Raw genomic sequence first — 17991 nt, forward strand, 5'->3', positions numbered from 1 at the left:
TAGCTCGAACGGTCATACAAGATATATCAAAGTAACGGTTTGAATTACATTAATTGGCCACACTGCATTGTAACTCTTATCAGTGTGTGTCCTCCGTTAGTTTTAGTGATTGGCCTGCACAAACAGAAATCAAACAAACTTTTGCAAACGCGAATGTGCGTCTGTTGGCAGCGGATCGAAAGAGATACATTTTTGAAAAAAATAATAAGTTGAATAAAAAAGCGTCAATCTAAAGTGCGGAAGATAGTTTTTATTTTATTTTTGTTGTTGTTTTGTTATTGTGTGTGTGTGTGTGTGAGCACAGCAGCAGCGAATAGATAATATGTGAGTTTTTTTGCACATCTTTGTACTATATCTATGTATGGACGTGTTGTTTTTGTGTGTGTGAAGATATATACGGATATTTGTTGTTTGGTTGTTGCTTCAAATTGTTGCAAGAAAATATATGTATGTATGTATATGTAAATGAAATGGGCAAATTGGGATAACGGTACTCTGCATTTAGTTGCCTGTGTGAATGTTCTGGCAGTATCTGCAAGCTGCGTGTATGTGTGTGCGTTGGTGTGTGAGTGCGTAAACGTAAATGCGTAAGCTGAAAGCCTGGGCTAGAGCTTTACTCTCGCGCGCTCTTTCTCTCTCACTCCTGCCGCGGCTTCTGCTGCTGCTGTTTGGGATGAAAACCTTGGAAGCAGCAGGAGCACAATAATAACAAGAGCAACAACAACAACAACAACATGCTGCAACGGCATAGCGAAGCGCAAGCGTATGCGTAGCTATGTACATATGTATAGCAATCTGATAAGAATTTTTGCTACTGCTGCTGCAGCTCTTGGGGGGAGGAAAAACCTTTAAAATGTTTGCCCTTGGCCAGTTACAGTTTTAAGTTTGCGTGACTAGGCCACACACATTATGGCCAGGCCAGCTTGGAAATTAGTGCGCTTTGTGCGCGTGTGTGATTGAAGCTATTAAAACGGACGCACTGGGCCATAAGCTTTGGTAAATTGTGGCTCCCAGATGTAAAATTGAAGTGTAGTGTCTTTTCTACAAGTTTGTCATTGCTCGAGAGCTCTCGAGCCTAGGGCAAAAATAAAAACAAACGCAATAAAATGCGTGCGCGCGCATACACACACACACATTGGAGCTAAACATATTGTATGCTGCTGTATGCGTAGGTGTGTGTGTGTGTGTGTTAGTTGTTGTTTTTTGGCTGCTCCTGGTGTGTGGTATATTTATAAATTATTAATAAACATAAAGCGCGCCACAGGTGTGTGCACAGAAGAGAGCGAACAACACTCGAACCCCTTGCGTATTCGCAACTACAATGTATGTCCGACTGTCTCTGCAGCTTGGTCAATGTACATATGCATATATGTGTGTGTGTGTGTGTGTGTGTGTGTACATAAGTTTATGTGGCTGTGTGTTTGTATCAACACTTTTGCCACTTTTTGTGGCTGTTGCTCAACTCGTTACAGCTTGTACCTTGCACTTCTCTCTATACGTTTACTTGCCCTTAGGTGCTTTGTTTGCTCGGTTCCACTCGGTAGCGACACGAACCACAAACAAAACTCACACACACACGCACACAAACAAACATAAGTAAGCAGATGGTGTCAGTGTCAAAGCTAAAGAGCGCGTAATTTACCGCGTATGAATTGCAATAATGAAAAGAAGAAGAAAAAATCCAAGCAGCGCCCAATTAAATAGCTGATCATGTATGAGCAAGCACTAATTGGGAGAGAGCGAGAGGCAGAGCGAGCGCGCGTTAGGCGCTCTCACCTGCTGAGTGTGGCTGGGGAAAAGCTTTTACGTTTACAATAATTGCCAATTGCTATTTTGTTTTTTTTTTTTTTAATTAGCAACGCCAATGGCAATTTATTTATTAAGCAACAATGTAATACTTGATTTAGCAAAGCAGCTGCTTTAATTGCTGATTCTTTCTTCTTTGTTTTCATCAACATCTTTTGCAAATAAGTGCATTACGTGCGGCTTTTGTTGTTTGTTTTTTTTGTTTGTTTATGGTTGTTATGCAGTTACTAAGCTAACTTTTTGTCGCTGGCGCACATAAATAAAAAAATTTCAGTGTTCTGCCGTTGTCCGCTTTTGTTGACAGTGTGTGGGGTTTGATCAGCGTCATAAAAACAAACTGTAAACTGACAGACAAGCTATAAAACGTGGACCGTAGGTAAAACATATTACGTGCAAAGTGCACAGCTTACAAACACATACATACATACATACACATACATTATGTACGTGTGTGTGTGTATTTATTTTTGCTTTGTTTATAGCGTTTATAAACATACACATTTTGTTTATGTCAAAGTCTACAAAAGTTCAGACGCGCACACACACACACACACGACTGAAGGTTGAACGTTTTAGCTACAAACTGTTGCAACAAAAGGTACAGCAAAAGTGTTGACACTTGAAGCAGGTTAATTAAAAGTTTATAGTTCACATACTATGTACAGTGGGGGGGGATAAGACAAGCAAGCAAAGCAATTTACTATGAATTTAATATCTGCCGCAGCTTTATTCATATTATGAGAGTGGGCTTAATGCATTTTAGTTGTTAACTTGCTCTACAATAATTACTGCTAATTACATAAAAATTAGCCTAATGTATTTCTTTATTATTTTGCCATTCCATTCACTTGTAATGTCAGTTCCAATTATGTATTTCTAATTGATGGACAGTTTTAATTTGTAGCAGACTCTGACCTTTGCAAACGACAAATTAAAGTTAGTGCTGTTATCACAGCCTTAATCTTAATCTTTGCTGCTTTAAGCCCTAAATTATACATTCTATTTATAGTTTAGCTCAAGCAGCAGCAAGCTTAACCTTGTGCTTTGAGCCCATTTAAATTTATCAGCCCCATATCACTCATAGTCTTTGTTGTTGTTGTCAGTCCTTGCCTCCCACATTATTTTTGATTGTCACAATTTTATTATTAAGTGGGCGCATATCCAATACACTCGGAGCTAAAGCATAAGCGCCCAAAGGGTTGCAAACTGTCATATCACGTGAGCGAACAAGGGCGAACACACACACACACACACACCCACCCACACACACATGCACATATGTATATAAGCTTACGTTGCTACTGGCTCTGGCTCAAAGGAATGCAAGTAAGACCGAATTGTCAATCAATGTAATGTCATTAATTACGTTCCAATTGCCAGCGGCTCGGCTCGGCTGGTCTCGGTCCGCTCTACAAGGTCAGCCCTATGGCTATAGCTTGCGCATCTGGCACTTGAAAAAGTCCACTAACTCAAAAACTACATAATAACAAGCTGCATAAACAATTTATCGCAGATAAAATGATAAGATTAAACTGACAAGCGGCTCAGTCCGTAGCTCCAGTCGTTGCGTTGGTTATAGCGTAATCAGCAAACATGTGTACACATATATACAGTACATAGTGTATACTATGCATATGAGCATGTAAATGTGATAAAATACCCATTGAGAGCTGCAGAGTGTTAAATCAATATGCTAAACTAAAGCCCCGTCTAATTTATATGCATGGAAATTCGCGCAAAATGCAAATAGAGCAACTTGTGGGTGGCGCTGGGTAGCAAAACCAAATGCACTGGCAAACATATGTTCAGAAATTGTTGAAGAATTATATTTATTATTATATAGATACAATTCATTTCTTATTTAATAGATAACAGGCTTCAAGCTTTAATATCTTGTCTATTATTTGCTTTTAAATCTTTAGGAAATTTCATAAATATAAGTAAAAATGTACTTATTGAATATAAATAGATAGTATATAGTATAAATGCTTAACAAGCAACGAAAATAATTATTACTGATGTTTGCTGCTGATTTTAATTAAATAATTATTTATAATTTCTATCAAATGCAAAAAAGCTTGTCATGATTTTTTCTTATTTATTATTTTTAGCATTACAAATTTGCTGCTGTGGTTTGGAATTTTGCTTTGTCATATTCTATTGCTATTAAAATGCAATTAATTCGTTTATCTGAATTCATATGAATTATTTTTTTGCTCGTTAAACGAATTTACTATTTGCTAAATTGCTTTGCTCTGGGGGCTCTAATCTAATGAATCGCAGTTATTGCTGCAACGCATCATATAAAATACACAAATAGCTCTGTCCGTCCGTCCGTCTGTCTGTCAGCTATATCAGCTCGACAATTGTAAATATTTATATGGCTACAAGTAGTTATTATAATTGGCAGGCGAATTTTGTGAAAATGAACACGAAGGCTGCAGCTGATAAAAGTAATTTACATGTGGCTGTTGTTATTGTTTTTGCTTTTTTTTTTGGTCAATTGCAGCGCTGTAAATGCGTCAGCAGTTAAGCACCCAACCACCACCCACAATGTCTCTAGCATTTTGCCGTTGTCAGCAGTCAACAATAAATCCAATTAGTAAAAAAACAGTTCAAGGTAACACAAGCAGCGAAAATTATGCGCGATAAACCTAAGAAAATGTTTTGGTCAGCCAGCCAGCCAGCCAGTCTATACTTGTTTTATATAGTATAATCTTATTGTTGTTATTCCGTATTGTTATTGTTCTTTCCGCTGACCTTATCGGGCATTTACATGCTTCCACTTCTGGCCGCTTATTAACGTTATTGCCGTTCTGTTCTAATTGACAGGCGGCCTGGGCCTGCACTTGAAGCAATTTGCAACTAGACTACGCTAATTCACTTTTATTTGCTTTGTTCTGCATATCGTATATTGTATGTGCCATATATCAGGTGATTTCTTGGAGCGGTGGGAGGGGGTGGGAAGCCAACTAACGTAGCGTAGCGTAGCGTTGCGCTTAGGGCAAACGTAAGCCAGCAATTTAATTCTAACCTTGCCACATTTACAGGTCATAGACGCTAGTGACGCCCCAGCCATGCGCAACACAAGCAGCAGCAGCGGCAACAACAACAGCCAGCAGCAGCAGCAGCAGCAACAACAACAACAGCAACAACAACAACAACAATAACAAAGGCGGCAACAGCAACAATCGATGATTTCCTAAAACACAATTTTAAACATAGCACAGCACAGACGCAAGTGAAAGCAAACGAAGAGCTAAAGCAAGCTACAAAGAGGGAGAAGCACAACGTATACGCTATTTAAATCGAAAGACACACAATAACAATATCAAAATGTTGATCAAGGAATATCGCATACCGCTGCCCCTCACCGTTGAGGAATATCGCATTGCACAGCTTTTTATGATAGCGGTAAATAATACTATATCAATTAAATAATAATAAACTACTTATTATTATTCGCTATTATTATATTCAATTGCATACAAGTTGACTTAAAGCAAAGACTATGAAACAATTTGATACGAATTAGATTAAGTTGCCTTCAATAAAATAATAAATAAAAATAGATATATATATGTAGAATAATTGTAGATAATAATACTAATTGTAGTATAGTCTTTATTTAAAGCAAAGCTTTTAATTCAAATATTTCTTCACAACAATAATAATAAATTATTTTTATTGCTATTTTCTATGTAATGTAATTAATCTATATTATTATTATTTTAGCTATTTTCTATAGCTCTAACTAGTATAAGCTCTATAAACATTATAAAATATTTTTATTGTTTTCAACAATTCTGAAAAAATCAGCTGACGGCTTTAATTGTTGTGCGTATAATGTTTAAAAATAAATTAATAGCTTGCGCGAAATCTTTAAGTGCTTGGGCATTAGTTTTATGAGCTTATAGTTCAAATAGAATTTTTCACATATTATATATATATGTATGTGTTGTAATATTTATAGAAAAAGAGCCGCGAGGAGAGCCATGGCGAGGGCAGCGGTGTTGAGATTATAGTGAATGAACCTTATAAAGATGGACCCGGTGGCAATGGTCAATATACAAAAAAGATTTATCATGTTGGCAGCCATCTGCCTGGCTGGATTAAGAGTAAGTAAATCCATGGAATATATTTCGAAAGTTCACTTACAATTTGCTGTTTGCTCTGCAGGTCTCTTGCCCAAGAGCGCTTTGACTGTGGAGGAGGAGGCGTGGAATGCTTATCCCTATACCCGCACACGCTACACTTGTCCCTTTGTGGAGAAATTCTTGCTGGACATTGAGACGTATTATCATCCGGACAATGGCTATCAGGATAATGTATTTCAGCTCTCAGGCAGCGATTTGCGCAATCGCGTTGTAGGCAAGTTGACAATAAATTTTCTTAATTCGCATATTAATTGAATTCAATTGACAAGCAGATGTCATTGATATTGTCAAGGATCAGTTGTATGGCGGCGACTATGTCAAGGAGGAGGATCCCAAGCAGTTTGTCTCGGACAAAACAGGACGCGGCCCACTGGGCGAGGACTGGGTGGAGGAATACTGGCGCGAGGTCAAAGGCAAGAAGCAGCCAACGGCACGCAACATGTCGCTAATGACGGCCTACAAAATCTGCCGTGTCGAGTTTCGCTATTGGGGCATGCAAACGAAACTGGAGAAATTTATACACGATGTGGCATTGCGCAAAACGATGTTGCGTGCCCATCGTCAGGCCTGGGCCTGGCAGGACGAATGGCATGGCCTAACCATTGAAGATATACGCGAGCTGGAGCGTCAAACGCAATTGGCGCTGGCCAAGAAAATGGGCGGCGGCGACGAGGGCAGCGATGATGGTAATAACAACAACAACAATAAATAAAAGCATATTATATAATTGATTGATTTTGCAGCTGACAGCACCTCGGAGCCTTATGTAAGCTCCACGGCCACCGCGACAGCAGCATTGAGTGAACGCAAGAAATCTGCGCCAGCTGTACCCCCTATTGTTACCCAACAGCCGCCCAGCGCTGAGAACAGCTCCCAGGAGGAGGACGACGATGACGACGAGGAGGATGAGGATGAGCATGATAATGTTGGCAGCGGCGTTGAACTTGCCACCAACCAGAACAATGCGCAGCGCTCACGTTCCCAGAGCATTCAAGTGGCTGCGGCCAACAAGACGAAATTTGGCTCCAAGGGTGCGCTCAATTCACCTGTGGGCTCTGCTCACAGCTTCGATCTGCAGGTGAGAGCAGCTGAAATTGCATTCTGTCTGTTATTTAAGCTGCTGTCCGTTTGTCTTTATGTGTCTGTCTAAGTTTCTGTTTTGCAATGAATCAATTTATGGAAATGTTCAAATACTTTGAGGAACAGTTAATTAGCATTTAGCTATGCAATCAACTTAGTTTTTTTTCTTCTTTGTATTTAAATGCAAAGTGTAAGAACTTTAAGCTTTAAGTTCTACTAAAATTTATGTTCACTTCAAGTTCGCTTTGATTCAGTTCTATTAGCAAATTTTGAGCTGCAGGCATGTGAGTGTTTAAAAACTCAATTGATTATTAATTGGCACTGCTGTTAACTTTTCCAACTTTGCAAATCTTTTTTCGAAAACCTTTTTATATCATTTTACTTGTGCTGTCCTCATTATTATTATCCTCAATAATCTTTAATTAGCTTTTGCCTTACCAAAAACGAATTCAATTCTTTATATATATAACTTATATTGTTAAAATCCAACCAACTATAACTCTACCTCAATCAACGCAACGTGCAACGTGCAACGTTTGGGGGCAGGCCAAAAAATCGCATGCAAAGCCAGCGCCAGCACACAGACATGTAAGTTCCATTCGAACGGTTACTAGCCACGCCTACTTTCCGCCTGCTTGCGTTGCATTTAGTGTTTGCCCACTTAGACGCTTTAGACTAAAGGCTAAATTAGCAGCTGCTGTTTGTAATAAACTAAAGTGAATGCAATTTAATCATATATTAATTGTTTAGGTGGCCAACTGGCGCATGGAGCGCCTCGAAGTGGACTCCAAGTCCAATTCAGATGAAGAGTTCTTCGATTGTTTGGGTAAGTTGCAATTATTTGGCACAAATTTGGCATAACTTACATTTTCCTTGTAGATACCAATGAAACGAACTCGCTGGCCAAGTGGAGCTCGTTGGAGCTGCTGGGTGAGGGCGACGACAGCCCACCGCCGCATGGTGGTGTCAGCTGCTCCAGCGGCAGCGGCATCAATCGCCATAAGCAGGAGGACAGCATTTTCAATCAGGACTTTCTCATGCGCGTTGCCTCGGAGCGCGGCAATAAGCGCCAGCTGCGCAGCTCGGCGAGCGTTGATCGCAGCCATGACTCATCGCCGCCGGGCTCGCCCAGCACACCCTCCTGCCCCACCACCATACTCATGCTGGTGGTGCATGCGGGCAGCGTGCTGGATGCCGCCAGCGAGCTGACAGCCAAGAAGTCGGATGTCACTACGTTCCGTGGCTCCTTTGAGGCCGTCATGCGTCAGCATTATCCCAGTCTATTGACGCACATGACCATCAAGATGGTGCCATGTCCTTCGATCTGCACCGATGCGCTGGGCATACTCTCCAGCCTCAGTCCGTACTCGTTTGATGCCTCGCCCTCGGCAGCGGATATACCCAATATAGCGGATGTGCCCATTGGCGCCATACCCTTGCTGGCGGTGGCCTCGCCCGAGTTCCAGGAGACGGTCAATAAGACGGTGGCGTCGGCCAACATTGTCTACCAGGAGTTCCTCAAGTCGGAGGAGGGTCACGGCTTCTCCGGTCAAATTGTCATGCTGGGCGATTCCATGGGCTCGCTGCTGGCCTACGAGGCGCTCTGTCGCTCCAATGGCGCGCATCCTCATACGCCGAATCTGGCGCAGAGTGGCGGCGGCTGCACTGTCGGCACCGCTAGCGATGGTCATCGGCTGTCGCGCCTGGACGATGAGGAGCGCTTCATTGATGCCGATTTGGATGCCAAGCGCTTGCTGGTGGCGCCTTCGCCGCGTCGTCGTCGCTCCAGCTCGTCGAGCGACTCGCGCACCACCAAACTGGACTTTGAGGTCTGCGATTTCTTCATGTTCGGCTCACCGCTGTCGGTGGTGCTGGCGGCGCGTAAATTGCATGATGCAAAGGCCGCGCTAGCGCGTCCCAATTGCCATCAGGTGTACAATCTGTTCCATCCAACCGATCCGATTGCCTCGCGCCTCGAACCGCTGCTCAGTGCACGCTTCTCAATACTCTCGCCAGTTAATGTGCCGCGCTACGCCAAATATCCGCTAGGCAATGGACAGCCGCTGCATTTATGTAAGTGAATCGAAGATCAGACTGAGGAACTCGAAGTTCATCGCTCCTCTTTCGTTTCGTTGCAGTGGAGGTGATCCAATCGCATCCGCAGCATTTCAATGATGGCCATCAGCTATTGGCCGGTAGGCGACTCTCCGACGCTTCCATGCAGAGCACCATATCGGGCCTCATTGAGAATGTGTCGCTAAGTACCATACACTCCCGTAAGTGAGCTAGAGAATATCCCATCCGCATTTCAGCCCATGAATCACTCACACTCAGGCTTTAAGTTCAAGAAAAAGAAGAAGAGTTAGGCACAGTTCTCAATTCCAAATTCACTTAAATTTCAGTTCTATTCTAATTAATATTTCATGATCTAGATCTTCCAAATTCGCCTTTATTTTCTATCTTTTTGTAGCTTTTGAAAACACCGGTGAAATTGAATTGTTATTGGAAGTAGTTTGAAAATGATCTTAAGCAACTTTATATTAATTTTTGCTTTGCTTTGCAGTTCAAAACAAATGGTGGGGCAGCAAGCGTCTGGACTACGCTTTGTATTGTCCCGAGGGCTTGAGCAATTTTCCAGCGCACGCTTTGCCGCATCTGTTCCATGCCAGCTACTGGGAATCGCCCGACGTAATCGCATTTATATTGCGTCAAATTGGCAAATTCGAGGGCATACCCTTTGTGGGCTCGCACGACGACAAGGACGCCGCCTCGTTTCATCCGGGCCAGCCGCGCGAGAAGTGGATCAAGAAGCGCACCTCGGTCAAGCTGAAGAATGTCGCCGCCAATCATCGAGCGAATGATGTCATAGTGCAGGAGGGACGCGAGCAGCGCTTGAATGCGCGCTTTATGTACGGACCGCTGGACATGATAACGCTGCATGGCGAGAAGGTGGATGTGCATATAATGAAGGATCCACCAGCTGGCGAATGGACGTTCCTGACCACCGACATGACCGACAAGAACGGACGCATCTCGTATAGCATACCCGATCAGGTGTCGCTCGGCTATGGCATCTATCCGGTTAAGATGGTGGTGCGTGGTGATCACACCTCAGTCGATTGTTATATGGCCGTGGTGCCGCCGCTGACCGAGTGCGTCGTATTCAGCATTGATGGCTCCTTTACGGCATCGATGTCGGTGACTGGTCGCGATCCCAAGGTGCGTGCCGGCGCTGTTGATGTCTGCCGGCATTGGCAGGAGCTGGGCTATCTGCTGATCTATATCACTGGACGGCCGGATATGCAGCAGCAGCGTGTGGTGAGCTGGCTGAGTCAGCATAACTTTCCACATGGCCTGATCTCATTTGCAGACGGTCTATCCACCGATCCATTGGGTCACAAGACCGCCTATCTTAACAATCTTGTGCAAAATCATGGAATCTCAATTACTGCCGCCTACGGCAGCAGCAAGGACATCAGTGTCTACACCAATGTGGGCATGCGACCCGAACAGATCTTTATAGTGGGCAAGGTAATTAGCAATACAATCAATATATGCATAAAATATATATCTAACGATTGCAGGTGAGCAAGAAGTTGCAGGCAAATGCAACAGTCTTGAGCGAGGGCTATGCCGCTCACTTGGCTGGACTCCAAGCAGTGGGTGGCTCACGTCCTGCTAAAGGAAATGCGCGCATGGTTATACGCGCGGATCGCGGTCAAATTTTCTTCATACTTTGCCCGGGGAACAATGATCACTAAATCTCCATGACTGCCGCAGGCCTTATTTTCTGTATATAAGCGCATGCTAAAAAAACACTTATTAATATTGAATAATAAGTTACTGTTAAAAATCTACACATAACTTGCACAAAGTATTTCTAATGCCTCTATTTATCCTTGCCGTATATTATATACCACTATATTAATGTGGTATTTTAAAGTTAGTGTTAATAGCCAACGAATTGTTAACTTATTGTTTATTATATGTTAATGTGTATTCTATGCTAGGCGCTGTTAAGTTTGTTTCTGTTTATGTTTTGTTATTTAATTTGTAATTTAATTTGTAATTTAATTTATGAATTTGTGTTGCTGATGTTGCATGCCACTCACTCCACCACCCCACGCTTGTCTAACTTGCCACCAATCCATACACCATAAGCTGCTACAAAACTCTGTCAACCTGTGATGAATCTCACTCTCTGTTGTTCATGTGCAAAACTCTCTCTCGCTGCCATCGGCTAATCATGCATCGTGTATTTATCCTTCCTTCCCGTTACGGTCCCAATGATCAGCAGCGCCTTTGAGCTGACGCCGACTACTCCACATCATCATAATGGCCAGCTGCGTCAACTGAGCGTTAGCGCTGAGTATGCGTTTGATTTGCAGCAGCCCAAGCATGATACATTGGCTGCCATGCTGAGCAAGGATAGCACAGGAATCTAATCACACACTCTTCCACCTCCACCCCTTCACCCACTAGGCTACCGACGCTCTATAAGCAACAGCAGCAGCAGTAGCAGCAACTGCAAGCTCAACAGCAGCAGCAACACTTTACCTAGTCTACAGCCTCAAGTCTCGTTAAATTTATAATTTGAAATTATATATTGCTTTATATACAAAATGCCGTATTATTACATTAGTTTCTATTCTGTAGTCCTAAATTATTTTCTGTATTATTTGCATTGATATTATTATTGTTACTACTGCGAACAAAATTGCAAACTTTATGTAGCATTAACAAGAACAACAAGCACACATACTATATACAACTATTGTAATAAAAATAAAAAAAAACATACAAATTATATATACATGCAGTACTGCTATTCGAATGTATGTATTAGTTAAATATGTATATACATATAATATTATTATCACCGTTATCAAACTGTTTCTTTTCTTTGTTTGTTCTTTGATTTGAATACCGACGCTTAAACGCTTACGCCCACACGTCTCTCACGCCTACAACCAACCAAACGTATTACACACACATACAAAATTGCATATTCCATATACTATATACTACTATATATATACATATACCCCAAAGGCTGCATGAACAAGCAACGAATGAAGTTTAAAAACAAAAACACTTAGCCAACACTGTAGCTGAGCAAAAACTGTACATTAGCCCACACTGCCCGCCCACGAAAGTGAAAGAGAGAGAGAGAGAGAGCGCGCACAAGCGAGAGAGCAGCAAGGCGCGCAGTGTACAAAAGAGAACTTTTATGTGGTGTGATGTCTAGAACGTTATTATTTTGATTGAGTTAATGTGTTTGATATTATTTTGCATTTTTAGCTGAGCATTAGCTGCAAGTGAATTGATGTTGTGCTGCAAATAAACAAAAAACAAAGTAAAAATCCAACAAAACCGAAAATTAAAAACTAAATTAAACAAAAGTATGCAAATAATTTACAAAATTTATTGGTACTTATTGGTACAAGCGCTGTCAATTAAAAATATTGTCCTAATTCAAACTCTGTCTCTTCTTTTTAACCAACCAAACAAATCCCAACGCAAACTTTATTTCAAACAAAAACAATTCATTCGCAATCATCTACATAATACATGATTATCTAGCAATGAGACGGGCCTATCATCGCCGATACGCAGCGGTTACCTCAAGCGCAAGACCTACCTGAGCCATCATTAAGCTACAAGAACAACAATAGCAACAGCAACATTAACAACAAAAGCGCGCATAGTTAAATAGTTAGTTAATTATAAAACTAAAAGAACGGACAATTTATACAGTCAACTACTACTACTACTACTACTATATGTGCATACTATATACCCTATAGGCATACTACTATACATACTACATATATGAACTAACCTGAATATATAGCATTTCGATCAAGGCATATATAGCGATGACATTGCAAACTATAATCTCTCGCAATTGGATCTCAGCATTAGTTGCAGCAACCACCAGACATCAGCATCTGTGTATAAAATGCATAAACTAAAAAAAAAACACTATATAATGCGCGATCTATAGCAAAACTATATGCTGTGTATATAAGATAATCTGCATACTATATACAAACAAAAGCAAAAGTTAAATCAATTGTTAAAACTAAAGTCAAATGTGTCACGCGGTAAGTAAAATTATTAATATGCTTATATTCGAAAAAGCTTTTCCTATTTATCAGCTGACTAATTTCAACAAATTCTTACTAGCATTATCAATTGGATAAATTGCATTGCACTTTATTCTATATTATATATTAATTACATATTATATTCTATATGCTGCAGGTACCTGGAAAGAAAGACTGTTTCCTCCTGTTGTTTGATGGTTTTCCAAACCACTTGAAAAATATTTAAAAACAAATCAAGGAAAAACTCTACCACACAAAAAACAAAGCTAATACTAAAAGAAAGAGTCACATTTCAAAATGTGTATTATATTGTCTAACAAACTCATATTATTTACAAATACTATATTCACTATAAAAACAAACCGTTAACATATGCAAGCGAACAAAGTTCAATATTTTCGAAGATTAAACCCAAACTAAAAGATACATGTTGATAAAAATAAAAACAAAAGCAAAAGATCTCTTGGAAACAAAAATGTAAAAGCGTTGCAAAATCAAATGGCAAATTAAATGCATTTCTAAAAACCAAAATTATAATAATAATATTGTAAGAAAATTAAATTGAAAGTTAGTTAAATTATATTGTGTGTGTCTATGTTTATTCGAAAAACAATCTGATGCTATACAGCTAATTCTAAAATCTAAATCTACGGCAAGCCATAACAAAAATCTCTATAATTGTGATAGTCTTTCGCTACTTAAGATTAAAAAAATAAATTAATGCTATTGAAAATGAGAAATCTATAAAAATTGTTACACGCTTATTTCTTCATGCTACTCAAAAATGTCTCGTAAGCTAAATGTTTGTGTTTAAAGAATAAACGCTTAGTAACACAGTTAGTGTTATAAATCATACATACAATATATATATATATATATATATATCTTATACTTAGCTTAGGGCGAGTGCTACTCGCAATTAACCATAAACCAGATGTAAAAACATTTAAAACAAACTCAATACTCTCATTTGTGATAAACAATAATTGAGTACCAAAACATACAATGAAAGCATCTCTAAAACTGATCCTAAACTCTATGCGACCTGATAATGCAATGGTAAAAGCAAAACATACATTTCTACATATAGACATGCCTATATTTATATATTATACAGCTAACAAACATGCATATGCTGTCTAGTTGTCCACACATATGTTAACTAACAAGCAAAACTATATATTTCTATATATTCATATATGAGAAATCACATGGAACCAAGAAACAAAAAAAAAAAACAAAAAGAAAACAAAGTAGTTACATTTTAAACAGTACAGTAGTTCCTCGACATTCATTTGGCTACACAAAATATCTGAATATATAGCTCTGTGTAGATGTATGCCTATTCATTTTCGCCTCTTAGATTTAAACAAATGGTAAATTGCAGTCTTTTGTAACTTGCCTTACAAGATAAGCAGCAAGTTCCTCCCCCAAATCCCTTTGCTACATATTTTGCACGGTCTTTGGACTATTTGCTTGCAAGCAGCGCAAATAGAAAAGAATCTGAATTATATTTATATTTTAAACCCACCATTTAGCTGATAAGCCCCAGCTGCGTTTGTTTATATACTATATATACGATTTATGTGAAAAACAAACAGACCTACATACACACACACACACACACAGAAACAAATTGAACCCAACAACAACAAAGAACATTCAACTTATATACTAAATGTGTAAAAAGAAAAACAATATTTATACTACAAATGTGTGCAACAGTTGTTAAACAAATGTATTGTGTGTACTATATAAAGTGCAAAAGTCCAAAACATCGTTAGCGCGATTATAATAATAATAATAAACTCTAGATCGAGCAATCGACTTTATGTGTATACAACAATTACCATAAAATAAACAGAGCGCATAAATTAAACATGTATTTATTGACGTAAAATTCTACAAGAAAAACAATTACTAAAAAAAAAACAATCTATTTACACAAAATCAAATATTGTAATATTTAAAAGCAAGCAAAAACTGCAAACTATGCCCACATACCATAATAAATGCATACATATATATATATATTTAAACATGCCTATGTATGTTTATGTTTTCAGCATGAAACAATAATAATAAACAATTTGTGGAATTAGTGCTCATAATTGCAGTTCAGAATATTTTTCGATCTATGTTAGCTGTTTGTTGAATGTCCTGCGCCAATGGAGAGCAAAGCGATAGGCAGTTACAATAAATTAAATGTGCATAAAACTAAAAGAAAAAAAGATAAACATTTAAAAAAAAAGGTTCATTAAAAAAATAAAAAAAAAAAGCCAAAAATGTTCTATTTGATGTTGAAAATGAAAAAGATTATATATATTATGAATAAAAATGTGAAAAAATAAAGAGCGTTTTATTTATTTAGTTAATAAAGCGGGGGTGCTTGAACTACAACCAGTTAAAGTCTGTGGAATCAACGAATCGTTTAATTGAATGCCCTCTGATTAATTGCAATCTGTGCCGCCGATGCTGATAAATCCAGCAGATCACATGACCGACCGACATTAAGCATATGGGGCGTGTCTAGAAATCGCCAAAGCATAAAAACAAGTTGTTGTTAGTCTAGTCTACAAATTGATACAGCAATCAGCAACTGAAATTTTTTAACTATACATATTCACATTCAAACGCATTTTGTTTGTTTTATATTATTTTAATCTACAAGTTAATATAATATAATTTGAAGCAAGCTATTCTTATAGCTCTTGTAATGATTGTAAAAATTTTTAACAGCATTTTTGTATATTAAGCGTGAATATTTATATTAACTAAATCGTCACTAACTGTTCAATATATAGTTATTTTATTGTGTATTTAAGTGAAGAAGCAATTAAAAGCAGCTGCAGTTTATAGCTTAGGTAGGCCAGCGGAAATGGCGCTCTCGATGCCGCAATGATCCTCGCCGCGCTTAATGCGGAAGAAACCATTATCACCCCAGTCGGTGTTCCACGAGTTGCCAATCAGCCAATAGGGGATCTTCTCATCACCCCAAACACCCCAGCCGAGTATGCGTATGGCATGACCGCCCAGCTCACGTCCATGGACATGCTGATAGACGCCTGTCTTGTATGTAATCAAATCCTCATAGACTGTAAAAGCGCCCTCGACGGGTCCGTTCGTCATGATTTCGCGTTGAATTTCACGTGGATTGCGATTCACCGAGTAGGACTTGCTGCCAAAGTGCTTGTCCTTATTATAGTCCACAGTGTAGCCGGCTTCGCACTGATGCTGGCAGCGTGGTGTGCTGCCTTGGCTGCATGGTGGCCGAGTGCCATTCGTATGATGCTCACAGGGTGCAATTTCATAAGGACGGCAGCCCTTTAAAAACAATGGCAATTTGTATTTAATGCTTACACAACAGAGCTGTGTTCTTAACAAACCTCATGAGACTCGTACGAGCCACCGCTAACAATGCCCTTGTGTGTCCAGTAGCTCCAGGCGGCACCGGGGAAGCCGCCATTACAGCCAAAACCGCAGGTATGGCAACAGGATACGAGATCATCGGCAGAGAAATGGAAATTGACGGCCGCTTTGGAATGTATGCAAACCTACAAAGATTTTCAACTCAGCAAATGTTTACGATTCTAAACAAAGAGCACACACACGCACACACACATGCAAATACATAGACATAGCATTGCAACGCAATTGTACAGTAATCGATAAGCAGAGTGATAAGCATTTTCTGAACTGCGTCAGCTAATTGTGTTTTTGGTTGTTATTTTTTATTTTACTTACACGATCGGACATTGCCTCAACGGCGCCAAAGGCCCAGCAGGAGCCGCAGGAACCTTGATCACGTATCTCACCAATGGTCGGACAATTTGGCCAAGCAGTGCGCGCATCAAACTCCTCGGGCAAGTCGCCACCATCGTCTTCAACCAGCTCTGGCATTACCACACGCTTGTCGGGTAGAGCAAACTTGTGCGCATCTGGATGCACACCCATCAAGCCGCGTATATGGTGATCTGACACGGCAGCATCGAAATTGCGACCAGGCTAGACAATGGATTAAATAGAATTCAGGTTGTCACGTCAGCAGCACAGGCAAAAGTTATTTCAAAGTAATTATATTTACCGTCCAGGTTTTGGCCTTGCTGCGCACTAGCTCAATAAATTCATCGCTTAGCATATGAGGCTCATTGTCAGTGGCTGTGGTGTTGGCTAGTGTGGCTAGTAGCGCCACAGCAGCTACGAAGAGTTTCATTTTAATTCTTACTCAAAATGGCCGTGAGTAAGCAAAATAGCACTAACTGTTTAAGTAAATATTTTGTGATGTGCAATATTCTGCACTCGTTGATATTGTTAAGCGCTCTGACTTATCTGTCAGCAAAGCAATGAATGCGTACTGCTGAGTATTAAAATTAAATACGACTTAGTGTTGTGACTTGGCTTGTTGTTTGTCTTTTTTCTTTTCAAAATCTGCGATTAGTAGCCTATCGATTGCTGTGCAGTGTTGGCAGCAATCGATAACATGAACTAGCTAAATTTAGACGTTTTTCTTTAAATACTATTTAACCGCTGTCAATAATCAATTTCATTAATGTGACCAAAATCTTTATTATGTTAATCTTGTATGGGGTTAAATTTGTTTAATTAAGCACTGCCCATCCTGTCGCAAGACTTACGCCAGGTGGCTTCCTGCTTGCGAAAGCCTTCTAGCCACCTGACCGTTCTGGTTGATGTGGCATGACTGGTAGGGGGTATGGCTCAACCCATTCTGGAAGCACAATTCTGGGAAAATTCTCGGGCACCACATCAACTATACGCTCGGTGGGCACACGCAGAGGCGGTGCATCAGCATCAAAGCCATAGAAATCTTCGCCTCCGTT

At 39.9% G+C, this 17991-nt stretch overlaps 2 protein-coding genes across 2 annotated transcripts; one reads left to right on the forward strand and one right to left on the reverse strand.

Annotated features, from left to right (window-relative positions):
- The first annotated feature begins 110 nt into the window (after positions 1-110).
- On the forward strand, positions 111-13637 carry LOC108606590 (protein retinal degeneration B). Its single transcript, XM_033294398.1, has 15 exons — positions 111-324; positions 4857-5220; positions 5780-5924; positions 5986-6177; positions 6236-6649; positions 6707-7041; positions 7590-7631; positions 7794-7869; positions 7923-9116; positions 9182-9319; positions 9607-10574; positions 10628-10760; positions 12096-12120; positions 12627-13150; positions 13311-13637. Exons 2-14 carry the CDS (start codon positions 5143-5145, stop codon positions 12697-12699), a joined length of 3813 nt encoding a protein of 1270 aa, XP_033150289.1. The 5' UTR covers positions 111-324; positions 4857-5142; the 3' UTR covers positions 12700-13150; positions 13311-13637.
- Positions 13638-15939: 2302 nt separating this feature from the next.
- On the reverse strand, positions 15940-17536 carry LOC108606983 (cathepsin B). Its single transcript, XM_017997557.1, has 4 exons — positions 17238-17536; positions 16898-17158; positions 16540-16707; positions 15940-16477 (listed from the first exon to the last, which is right to left on the reverse strand). Exons 1-4 carry the CDS (start codon positions 17364-17366, stop codon positions 16007-16009), a joined length of 1029 nt encoding a protein of 342 aa, XP_017853046.1. The 5' UTR covers positions 17367-17536; the 3' UTR covers positions 15940-16006.
- Positions 17537-17991: the final 455 nt, after the last annotated feature.

The sequence above is a fragment of the Drosophila busckii genome, chromosome X (genome assembly GCF_011750605.1).
Source record: "Drosophila busckii strain San Diego stock center, stock number 13000-0081.31 chromosome X, ASM1175060v1, whole genome shotgun sequence".
Classification (NCBI taxonomy): Eukaryota; Metazoa; Arthropoda; class Insecta; order Diptera; family Drosophilidae; genus Drosophila; species Drosophila busckii.

Coding starts and splice junctions, on each gene's coding strand:
- LOC108606590 (XM_033294398.1), top strand. CDS start 5,143: ATGTTGATCAAGGAATATCGCATACCGCTGCCCCTCACCGTTGAGGAA. Junction 6,178..6,235: donor TTTGCGCAATCGCGTTGTAG/GCAAGTTGACAA, acceptor ATTGACAAGCAG/ATGTCATTGATATTGTCAAG. Junction 7,632..7,793: donor CAGCGCCAGCACACAGACAT/GTAAGTTCCATT, acceptor TTAATTGTTTAG/GTGGCCAACTGGCGCATGGA.
- LOC108606983 (XM_017997557.1), bottom strand. CDS start 17,366: ATGAAACTCTTCGTAGCTGCTGTGGCGCTACTAGCCACACTAGCCAAC. Junction 17,159..17,237: donor GCAAGGCCAAAACCTGGACG/GTAAATATAATT, acceptor TCCATTGTCTAG/CCTGGTCGCAATTTCGATGC. Junction 16,478..16,539: donor GCTCGTACGAGTCTCATGAG/GTTTGTTAAGAA, acceptor TTGTTTTTAAAG/GGCTGCCGTCCTTATGAAAT.